This window comes from Carcharodon carcharias, chromosome 18 (genome assembly GCF_017639515.1).
Source record: "Carcharodon carcharias isolate sCarCar2 chromosome 18, sCarCar2.pri, whole genome shotgun sequence".
NCBI classification, from domain to species: Eukaryota; Metazoa; Chordata; class Chondrichthyes; order Lamniformes; family Lamnidae; genus Carcharodon; species Carcharodon carcharias.
In genome coordinates, this window is record NC_054484.1 from 57,679,692 (window position 1) to 57,692,255 (window position 12,564).

Consider the following 12,564-nt stretch of genomic DNA (forward strand, 5'->3'; position numbering starts at 1 on the left):
AAGTTTCAAGTCCGTTTTTTAAAAATGTAATAAATTTTGCGTTTATTATTAACATGTCCCATCTCATGTGACAAAAGGGCGCACTTTGACAGATGGGGAATCCCTCCCCCCGCCCGCACAGGAGGCGCATAGCGCTTCCTTTTGGGCAGGTCACTGGCCCGCCCACTCAAAATGGCGACCGGCCTCGTTTCGGTGGCAGGGGTTGGCTGTCCACCCACCACTGAGCTGGTGGGGCCCACCCGCCATCCGAGGACAAAATTCTGCCCGAGAAATAATTTCTTCTCTCAGAGGGTAGTCAATCTGTGGAATTCTCTACTGCAGAGGGCTGTAGAGGCTGGGTCATTAAGTATATTCAAGGTTGAGATAGACAAATTTTTAATCAGTAAGGGAATCAAGGGTTATGGGGAAAAGGCAGGAAATTGGAGTTGAGGATTATCAGATCAGCCATGATCTTATTGCATAGTGGAGCAGACTCGATGGGCTGAATGGTCTCATTCTGCTCTTAAGTCTTATGGTCTTAACTTTTAAAACTGTAAGGGAAGATGACCAATAAGTGAGATAAAAATGCGGGTACAGAATTGTCAAGTTTACAGTTGGGACATGTTTGTATCCAGGATCCCACAGAAGATATGTGGCAACCAGCTGAGGTGACAAGGATTTGTTCAGAATCAAGGTCCTATGAAGTCATTACACACAGGTGCAATGGTGAGGTGTACCAAAGGACATATCAAATCAATTCCAGCTCCTCAACCACTGTACAGTCCTATTACATTGAGGACAAGATCCCAATGTAACAAGGACAACATCCGAGAATCACAATCTCACAGATCACTGTGAACCATTAAAGAAACCACCAGGTAAGGTTACCATCATAAGATCCGGTCATACTAGCAGATTATCTTTACGCTTTAGAAACTCATAGATTTATCTGTTCTATACACTTATGAAATGGTAACTAAAAATGAACATGTATTGTAAGTAGTTAAACTTCTTTGGAAAGGGGGAAGTGTCTTTTAAAAGAAAGGGGGGGTGATGTAATATACCTTTTAGGGGTAGCAGCATTACATCACTAGAAGGGAAGTATTTCCTGTGATCCAGCCTTTGTTTCACTTTAGCCTGTGAGCAGCGCAGAGCACACACAGCTCTGCTGCTGATGTCTAAATAAATGAACCCACAACATGTTTATTCAATCCTTTATGTGTGACTGCGGCCTTTATGGCATTAAGAAAAAAAGAAAAAAGAAAAAATTGTCCAATGAGGAGACTGAGCCTGTATTCTCTTAACAAAAATAAGAGGTGATTTCATTGAAACATACAAAATTCTTACAGGGCTCAACAGGATATATGCAGCAAGGATGATTCCCTGGCTGAAAGGGGCGTCTAGAATCAGGATCACATCTCAGAATAAGAGGCAAGCCGTTTAGGACTTAGATGAGGAGGAATTTCTTCACTCTGAGGTGGTGAATCTTTGGAATTCTCTACCCCAGAGGGCTGTGGGGGCTCAATCATTGAGTATAGTCAAGACAGAGATCGATAGATTTCTAGATATTAAAGAGATCAAGGGGCATGGGGACAGTGTGGGGTAGTGTTGAGGGAGATGATCAGCCATGATACAGGTGAATGGGAGGGCAGGCTCAAGGAGCTGAATGGCCAACTCCTGCTCTTCTTTCCTATGTTCCCTTGGTTCTTTTCTTTTCTAGAGAAAAGAGTGCCAGCTCATTCAATCTTTACCGAGGTATGGCCTCCAAGTTCTGGTATAATTCTGCTAAATTTATTTTGCATCTGCTCCTGTGCCTCTTTATCGTTCTTTATAATAGGAGCCCAGAAATGCTCACAGTATTCCAAGTGTGGTTTAACCAAAGTTCTATATATGTTTAACATAATTTCTCTGCTTTTCAATTCTATCCCTCTAGAAATGAACTCCAAAATTTGGTAGTAATCAAAATGCTATATGCAACAATTTTTTTAAAAGAGGTTTATCAAAGGCGGGAGGTGTATTAAGGGGAAGAAATTTAGGAAAGGAATTCTAGCCTGTGGGGGCAAAATGGTTGAACGGTCTCACTGATGCCAAGAGCTAAGGGGGAGTAATAAAAACACAAAACACCAAGAGCTGGAACATAAAGAGCGTCTGCAATAACTAGGGCTGGAATAGTCACCAAGGTACAAAACAGCAGGCCAACGGAACATTTTAAAATTAGTATGGTGGGATGGGGACCCAAAGAAATCACGTGACATGAGGGGACCGTCAGAGCTTATATAAGGTCGATCTTGGGAGATCAGTGAGGAAGGTATTCAAAACGAGGTGACATGAAGGGATGTACATGAGATCTTCAGCAAAAATGGAAATGAGATGGGAGTGGACATGGGCGATGCCTTGCAGGTGAAGATGAGTAATTTGATTAACAAAATGTGGGATTTACAATTCAGCTCAGGGTCCAGCAGTATACCCAATATACCCCAGGATAATGTCCAATGATTGGACACGACTAGTTTCTCCTTTCTTCATCCAGGCTAGCAACCCAAAAATTCAGGACACATGGATGATGCAATGGATAGGTGATCACATCTGACTAGTGACATGTTTTCGTTTTACCGATGATAACTTAAATGCCAATGCTGAGCATGAGGTTGTGGGGCAGGCTCCTTCCTGGAGATAACCTATGTAGATTTTCTTTGAATGAAATAAATTCCTGGACAGAAGTCACTATATGCTTATGTAAAAAGTTTTATATACACTAAAGCAAATAAAAGCTAAAATAAGTTTAAATTGTCACAAACTTCATGTGAAAAATGATAACTAGTTGGCACAATCTGTCAGATCATAGGGACAGAATTTAAGAGGTACTAAATAGGCAATTGTTTGCTCAGCTAGGAGGCTAAAGGTACTCAAGGGGTGAATTTTGGTGGGCTGATTGGCCTGTACAGGTCCAAGACCTTTATACTTCTCACACTACAAAAAAGGTGTTTCCATAGGGAAGAATTTCCTCCCCGTTGTGGAGGTGGGGGCGGTGTGGGAGAGGGCATGGGCGGGCGCGCAGCTGATCACTGCTCGCGATCGGCTGGATGCTGCCATTTTACGTGGGCAGGCCAATTAAGGTTCACCCAGTGTGACTCACGCCCGGAAGCACTGAGCGTTCCCTGTGCAGGCAAGAGTGGTTGCCTGAGTTGGGGCCTGCGCTCTTTTGCGCACGTGCATGAAAGAGTGCAGAAATCTCCCTGAGGCACAGAGCTGTCTCAGGGAGATTAGTTAAAGTTTGAAAAATTTTAATGAAGGAAAAAAAAAAATTTCAGGACATGTCCCCTCATGTGAAACTGTCACATGAGCTGGGATGGGTCTATGAATTTTATGGAAAATTTTTCAAACCTTTAAAAATCTTCATGGAACCACGTCCCGCCCATGGATGAGGTTCCATGAAAAATGCGAAGGCTGCCTGGGCTCTTTGCATGCCTGCCAACCTTAAGGACAGACAGCTCAGTTTATTGTTTTAATTGATAGTTAACTGGCCTTAATAGGCCCATGACAGTTCGGCGGGCACATAGCTGACTCGGGTGTGCGCCCACCGAACTGAAAATCTGAATGACACGCGGTGACGTCGGGACACACGCCCGATGTCACCGCACATCATTTTACACCTTGACGAGTGGGCCCCGCCCGCCGAGCCGAAGATTCTGCCCACAGTGTGTTTATAAGGAGCAAATTTTATTAATTGCCCAATATGAAACTTAACAAGATTAAGTTTCATTTTTTTTTTCTTCAACAATAGCCCCCAACAATAACCAGAGCAGCTATCAGTATTAGTTAGCTATTCAGGAAGTATTTTTGTGCACAAACACTCAGGCTATTGTGAGAACACCATTGATACACCCAAGGAGGTAGGCACCATTCTATCTGCAAAGCTGGGAGTTAAGCTGAGGCAGAGGAACATTTACTTTGCACCATATCCTAACAAAACTACCTATCTCACTCTTGAAAGCTCCAATGGTTGCCACATCCACAACCTTTTAGGGGAAGAGAATTCCAGAGGTTAGGAAGCCTCATGCTCATACATCAATAGGTTGTAATTTTAAATGACAGCTAAGTTCATCTTAAAGACTTAGGGCAGGGGGCAGAGAAGTTTGTCTTTCTCTCTCCCTCTCTACTTCAGATGCAGAGTAAGCTGTAGGTTGGCAGACATCAGCAAGAAGTTGCCTATAGTTTGGAACCTGCTATATTTGAATTGAGAAGTGAGCTAGGTTTATAGATTCAGCAAATGGGGCTTTATTATTGCCTATAACCAAGATCTGCAGGAAATTGATTGTTCTCACTGTGAAAACTGTTGTTTATTCATGTATTTTATGTCAAACAAACAGTTGTTGGTCTGAAGTTATATCTCAGCTTGATGGAGAGTTTTTCACTCTCCGTGTAAGTGTCAGCTTGTCTCAGTAGTAGCACGTTGGCCTGAGCTATCCCAAGGCTTTAAACCATAATCTAGGCTGGCACTTTGGTGCAGGGTGAAGGGTGCCAGAGATGCCATCTTTCAGGTGAGACATTAAGCTGAAGCCGCAACTACCATTTTAAGTGGACATTAAATATCCCATGCTAGTATTTTAAGAAGAACAGTGAAGGAATATTTTTCTGGTGCCCTAGCCAACATCTATCCCTCAACCAATACCGCCAAAATCTTGCTGTGCTGCTACAACTACTTAACACGAGTGACTACATTTTAAAAGTAATTCATTGGCGTGAAGCACTTTGGGATGTTCTGAGGATGTAAAAGCCCTACAGAAATTAGAATTATTTCTTTCTGTAAAGGGTGTACAATGAATGTGACAGCAAATATGATACAGCAGTGTAATGGTGCAACATATATGCATCATACCATCATTTAACTTGGACAGATAAACATGCCCCTCCAATTCGCAAAATCACAGAATTGTTGTAGTACAGAAAGAGGCCATCGTGTCGGCACAAGTTTACCATCCCCTATGTACAATCTTCCTTTTCAGATAACAATCTAATTCCCTTTTAAATGCCTCGATTGAACCTGCCTCCATCATACCATCAGGCAGTGCATTCCAGAACTTAACCACTTGCTGCATGAAAAAGTTTTTCCTCATACCACTTTTGTTTCTTTGACCAATTATCTTAAATCTGTGTCCTCTCATTCTCAATCTTTGCTTAAGTGGGAACAGTTTCACCCTATCTTCTACTCTGACCAGACCCCTCATGATTTAGAATACCTCTATTAAATCTCTTCTCAGCCTTCTTTTCTCCAAGGAAAACAGTCCTAACTTCTCCAATCTATCTTCATAACCGAAGTTCCTCACCCCTGGAACCATTCTCATGAATCTTTTCTGCACTCTCTCCAATGCCTTCACATCCTTCCTAAAGTGCAGCACCCAGAACTTGGACACAATACTCCAGCTGAGGCTGAATTAGCGTCTTATACAAGTTCAATATAACTTCCTTGCTCTTGTGCTCTATGTCCCTAATAATAAAGTCTAGATTACCGTATGCTTTAATAACCACTCGTTCCACCTGTCCTGCCACCTTCAATGGCTTATGCTCAAATAGACCCAGGCTCCTCTGCTCCTGCACCCCCTTCAGAATTGTATCTTTTATTTTATATTGGCTCTTCACGTTCTTCCGACCAAGGTGAATCACTTCACATTGAACTTCATCTGCTATTTGTCCATCCGTTCCACCAACTTGGCGATGTCCTTTTGAAGTTCTACACTATCCTCCTCACAGTTCTTAATGCTTCCAAGCTCCATATCACCTGCAAACTTTGAAACTGTGCCCTGTTCACCAAGGTCTAGGTCATTAATATACATCAGGAAAAGCAAGGGCCCCAACACTGACCCCTGGGGAACTCCACTACAAACCTTCCTCCAGCCTGAAAAATATCCATTAACCACCGATCTCAGTTTCCTGTCACTCAACCAATTCTGAATCTATGTTGCTACTGTCCTTTTTATTTCATGAGCCATAAGTCTGCTCACAAGTCTGTTGTGCGGTACCATATTTTGGAAGTCAGTGTACACCACATCAACAGCATTTCCCTCATCAACCCTCTCTGTTACCTCTTCAAAAAAAACTCCAGCAAGTTTGTTAAACACAAGTTTCCCCTAAGAGATCCAAGCTGGCTTTCTTTAATCGACTTACATTTGTCTATGTGCCTATTAATTTTGTCCCAAATTATTGTTTCTCAAAGTTTCCACCAGCGAAGTTAAATTGTCTGGCCTGTAGTAGCTTATCTTTAAACCCTTTTTGAACAAGGGTGTAAAGTTTGCAGTTCTCCTCTGGCACCATCCCTGAATTTAAGGAAGACTGAAAAACAATGGCCAGTGCTTCTGCAATTTCCACACTCGCTTCCGTCAATATCCTTGGATGCATCTCATCTGGTCCTGCTGTTTTATCCACTTTAAGTATGAACAGCTATCCAGTATCTCCCCCTGATCAAATTTAAACCCTCTGGTGTCTGAATTGCCTCATTTTTCACCATGGCCTGGGTCTCATCTTCTTCCTTGGTAAAGGATAGAGATGTAAAGTACACTTACAGCAGTGTCCGCTGACACTGAACTCAAAGACAATATCTAGCCCAAAACCTTGAAGACAGTGACAGTATCTAAAGGGAGAGCTGTGTGGGTGTTTGAAGAGAAAAAATGGAGACCAAAAATTCAGATTTACTGAACTAATTTTTCTGTTCAAATAACAGTGCATTTTTTGGCTTTACCATCAGAAATATCGGCAGAATGGTAGAAACGAAAATGATTTAAATATTTAATACAAACATAATTAACAGAAAGAAATGGTAACATATTGAAATAATGTCTCAGGTTTCAATAATGCTCATTTCAATGGCAAATCTCTCCTCCTAAATAATAACCTGCATTCAGAAAGTAATACATTGTTCCCTTTGGGCAAACAGGGTCTCCATCACCTGTTCTATGGCCATCATGAAAGCCAACTGAATGGTGTTGCTGATGTCACATGTTGCAGCCAGCTATGAGCCTGTCGCATAGAAATTGAGGATCACTGTAACCTTCACAGCCATAAGCATTGTGCGCGTCCTGGTGTTTGATTCCAATTCCTGCTGCAACAGGTCCCTGCCTGCCTCATGAAGCACATCCTCTTCATACACTGTTCCTCAGTCATGTCCTGGTAAGACTTTCCATTGCAAAACACTGGGATGCTGGAAGGCAGGCTTTCTTTGGGCCTGCAACGATCTGTGCTGACATGCTTGTTGCTGCTGCAGGAGCCTCAACAGTAATTCCAGCATTCCCATTTTTTTCAGTATCCCTTCAGCTGCAGCCAATAGTCAGCACTCCAATTGCAAATTCAATCCATTGGCTAACTCAGCCAAAACAAATGAGTTTTCTGAAAATCAGCCTTAATGGAGGCAGTATCCTATCCTGGGTGTTCATACCATGCTTTTGTGGGAAGAGGGGCAAGGTTGAACAAATTCAAATGCTACCAGGCATCAATTTCCTAAGAAGGTTCCAGTACAAGCACAAAGCCCCTATTTTAATATTTTAATGAGCCCAGCGTTTATTTTAAGGGGCTGCCATGACACAAGCATATACCTAACCTATTATGTTCTGCACTGAGTGGTTAATTAGTACACTATCAATGCTCAAGTGCTTTAGACAAGAGAAGAGATTCAAGTCTGTGCGTCTTTTCATTAGAGCAATGTGTAAGGGATTGGATAGGGTGTTCTAATTATGAAGGTTTAAAAGGTAAATAGGGAAAAACTTTCTATTGGCCAGCAAGTCAGTAATTTTATAATCACCAAAAGAATGAAGAGAACACATTGAATTTCATTTATTTAAAGAGAGGGGGATGGGCATACCGCAGGTTAGGAGCATGCAAGCAGAGGAGGACTGGGTAACCGCCAGGCTATGGGAGCCAGCAGGTAGTGCAGGAGCCCCCTGAGCTGATCTTGCTTGCTAATCGGTTTTCCATTTTGAAAACTGGTGAGGGCAATGGTTCCTCAGAAGTGCAGCAAGAGCCAAGTCGGTGGCACCATGGGTGGCTCAGCTGCACAGGAGGGAAGAAAGAGGAGTGGAGGAGCAATGATGATAGAGGATTCATTAGTTGGAGGAACAAACAGGCATTTCTGCAGCCACTGACATGACTCCAGGAATGTATGTTGCTTCCCTGGTGCCAGGTTCAAGGATGTCACAGAGTAGCTGCAGGAAATTCTTCTGGGGGGGAAGGATAAACAGCCAGAGGTCATGGTCCACATTGGTACCAACGACATAGGTAGGAAGAGGGATGAGGTCCTAAGAGCAGATTTTAGGGAGTTAGAAAATAAATTAAAAAGCAGGCCTCAAAAGCAGTAATCTCAGGATTATTCCCAGTGCCATGTGCTAGGGAGCATAGAATATGAGGATTGATGATTGAATACATGGCTGGAGAATTGGTGTTGGAGGGAGGGCATCAGATTTCTGAGGCATCAGAACTGGTTCTGGGGCAGATGGGACCTGTACAAAATGGACAGGTTGTACCCTAGCAGGACCAGGACTAACATACTCACAGGGAGATTTGTTTGTGCTGTTGGGGAGAGTTTAAATTAGATTGGCAGTGGGATGGGAACCTGAGAGTGAGCTCAGATTGGAGGGAAACAAAACTGGTAACAGGAAGTAGAAAAGTAGTAAGCAAAATTAGAAGGCAGATGAAGCGCAGTCATGTATCAAGTATAATCAGAACGCAGAATGTTAAAAAGAAAAGTTAAGGGCACTCAATCTGAATGCATGAAGCATTCACGACAAGGTAGATGATTTGGAGGCACAAACAGAGGTAAATGGACATGATTTAATTGCCATTATGGAGTCATGATTAAAGGATGACCGAGACTGCAAACTGAATATTTGTGGATATTCATCATTTAGGAAGGATAGGCAAAAAAGAAAAGGAGGTAGGGTAGCGCTGTTAATAAAGGGACAAGGTCAGTACTTTAGTGCGACAGGATCTTAGATCAAAGGATTAAGATGTAGTATCAGTTTGACTGGAGCTAAGAGACAGAAGGGGCAGCAAACATTGGCGGGAGTTGTTTAAAGGCTCCCAAACAGTAGTGGTAATGTTGGGCACAGTGTAAATCAGGAAATTAGAGTTGCATGTAACATGAGAAATACAGTAATAATGGATAACCTCAATTTACATATAGACTGGGTAAACCTAATGCTATGAGGATGAATTCCTGGAGTTTGTAAGAGATGGGTTTCTGAAGCAGTATGTTGAAGAACCAACTGGTGATTGGGCTACTTTAGATTTAGTATTATGTAGTAGGAAACAGCTAATTAATAATCTTGTTGTAAAGAGCCACTAGGAAATAGTGACCATCAAAGTTGATAGAACTTTACATCAAGTTTAAAGTGATATTGTTCATTCTGAAACTAGGGTCTTAAATCTGAACAAAGGAAGCTATGAAGGTATGAGGTGCAAGTTGGCCATGGTGGAATGGGAAAATACACAAAAAAATGATGGTAAACAGGCAATGGCTAGTATTTAAAGTAGTATTACTTGGTCTGCAACAAATATACATTCCTCTAAGACACAAAAACCTAACAGGAAAGGTGAATCAACCGTGGCTAACAAAAGAAGTTAAAGATTGCATTAGATCAAAGGAAGTGGCTTATAAGGCAGCCAGAAAAAGTGGCAAATCCGAGGATTGGGAGCAATTTAGCATCCAGCAAAGGATAATCAAGAAGCTGATAAAGAAAGGGGAAGAAAAATGAATGCAAGCTAGCGAGCGACATAAAGACAGACTGTAAAAGCTTCTTCAGGTATGTGAACAGGAAAAGATTAGCTATAGGACAAATGTGGGTCCTTTACAGGTGGGGACAGGAGAATTTATAATGGAGAATAGGGAAATGGTGGAGAAACTAAATAATTACTTTGTGTCTGTCTTCATAGGGAAAGACACAGAAAATCTTCCAGAATACTAGGGAATCAAGGGGCTTGTGAAAATGAGGAACTTAAAAGAAATTAGTATTAATAAGGAGGAAGTACTTGGAAAAATTAACTGGGTTGAAGGTTGATAAATCCCCTGGACCTGATTAGCTACATCCCGGAGTGTTGAAGGAGGTAACTATAGAGATAGTATATGCATTGCTGATTATCTTTCAAAATTCTGTAGATTCTGGAAAAGTTCCTGCAGACTGGAAAGTAGTAAATGTAACCCCATTATTTAGGAAGGGAAGGCGAGAAAAAACAGGACTACAGATCTGTTAGCTTGACGTCAGTAATAGAGGAAATGTAGGATCTATCTTAAATCATGTGATAATTAGACACTTGGAAATAATGATATAATAGAGCAGAGTCAACATGGATTCATGAAAAGGAAATCATGTTTGACAAACCTGTTGGCGTTTTCTGAGGATGTTACTAGTAGCATAGATAAAGGAGAACCAGCAGATGTGATATATTTGGATTTTCAGAGGCTTTTGATAAGATCCCACACAAGAGGTTAGTAAACAAAATTAGAGCACAAAGGATTGGTGTAACATACTGGTATGAGTTGAGAATTTTTTTTTACAGACAGAAAACAGATAGTAGGAATAAACGAGTCATTTTCAGGATGGCAAACTAGTGGTGTTTGCAAGGATCAAAGCTAGAACTACAGCTGTTCACAATCTATATAAATGATTTGGATGTGGGGACCAAATGTAATATTCCCAAATTTGCTGATGACATAAAACTAGTTGAGAATGTGAGTTGTGGGGAGGATGCCAGGAGGCTTCAAGGGAACTTGGACAGGCTAAGTGAATGGACAAGAACATGGCAGATGGAATGCATTGTGAATAAATATGAAATTATCCACTTTGGTAGAAAAAACAGAAAGGCAGAGTATTTCTTAAATGGTGAGAGGTTGGGAGGTGTTGATGTCCAAAGGGACCTGGTGTCTTTGTTCATGAGTTACTAAAAGCTAGCTTGCAGGTGCAGCAGGCAATAGGAAGGCAAATGGCACGTTGGCCTTCATCGCAAGTGTGTTTGAGTACAGGAGTAAAGATATCTTGCTGTATAGAGCCTTGGTGAGACAGCACCTGGAGCATCGTGTAGTTTTGGTCTCCTTATTTAAGGAAGGATATACTTGCCATAGAGGGAGTGCAACGGAGGTTCAGCAGACTAATCCCTGGGGATGGTGTCACTGTCTTATGAGGAGAGATTGAGGAAATTGGGACTGTATTCTCTGGAATTCCAAAGGAGGAGAGGTGATCTCATTGAAACTTCCAAAATTCTTACAGGATGTGACAGGGTACATGCGGATAGGATGGTTTCCCTGGTTTAAGAGTGTAGAACCAGGCGACAGTGTCTCAGATTAAGGGTCAAGCCATTCAAGGCTGGGATGAGGAGGAATTTCTTCCCTCAGAGAGTAGTGAATCTTTGGAACTCTCTACCCCAGTAGGCTGTGGGAGCTCAAAGACTGAGCCTGTTCAAAACAGAAATTGATAGATTTCTGGATACTAATGACATCAAGAGATATGGGGATAGTGTGGGAGATTGAAGTAGATGATCAGCTGTGATCTAACTGAATGGCGGAGCAGGCTTGATGGGCCGAACGGCCTACTCCTATGTTCCTAAATTTGTTAGGACATGGAATACCTTTCTAGTATTAATATTAGTACAAGTATCTATAATAGTTTCTGAAAGGGGAATACTTGTAAAGATATGAATAGGTTATAGAGAAAGGGCCAGGGAATAGATTAAATGGATGGCTAATTTAGAGCTGGCTTGGCTGACATTGCACAAATTTCCTCTTTGGATACTGTAATATTCTACATTCCAACCATCTAATACAAAAATTTCAGGAAGATAGGATGTTAATATTGCCAGCCAGAGCATTTAAATTACTCATTGGCCAATATCTCATCATTATTGGCATCTCAAGGAAATAAAACTGATCAATGTACTAACGAAAAAGTTGTTACCTCTTGCTTAAGTGTAGCCTTTGTACAAGCTTGGCAGATTGGACCATTTCGCGAGAAATTCAGTGGAAGGTGACGAATACGATTCTGGCAAGTTTGCTCTTCACAAACAAGCCATCCCTACAAATTGAGGAAAAACAGTGAAAAGCATGAATGGGATAAAGTTTTCTTCAACTAAGTAATATTAGACTATTAATTGTTAAATTTCAGGCTTTCTTCCAACACTTTTGTGTTCATAACGCTAAGTCTCCTATGATTGAAAATCTGTCCCCTTATTCATTATGTATGAGTAGAATTTCCAGGATTAGCAATTACTCCCTAACGGCAGTTTATATTGTGCAGTATTGGAGATCGCCACCAGAGTCTCTTGGTTCCTTCAAAAGATGCATAATTTTATTCTAAGATCAATTGTACTGGCAAAAATTTACCTACACGTTAAATAATACACTAAAGAATGCAGCACAATACTGAAGGTGCACTATTTAAAAAAAAGGAACCTGTTCAGCTTCTGGATCATATATGGCAGTCTAACAGGAATTTTTTTTGGATGAAACTGACTTTTGTAGACTTCATGGTGCGATGCCAATTCCTTATCTACTCAAGTTCAGGACCTCAGAAAAGTCTCTGAAGTCAGGTTTGTTTGCTATCCCTGATT

General features: G+C 41.4%; 1 protein-coding gene across 3 annotated transcripts in view; it reads right to left on the bottom strand.

Moving 5' to 3' along the window:
* The window catches only part of pola1 (polymerase (DNA directed), alpha 1), a 255,935-nt gene that overhangs the window by 64,074 nt on the left and 179,297 nt on the right, over window positions 1-12,564 (bottom strand). For all 3 annotated transcript variants that reach the window (XM_041211966.1, XM_041211964.1, XM_041211965.1), the window contains one exon: window positions 11,913-12,029. In XM_041211966.1, the coding sequence (XP_041067900.1) occupies window positions 11,913-12,029 (117 nt within the window). The remainder of the gene's footprint in view (window positions 1-11,912; window positions 12,030-12,564) is intronic.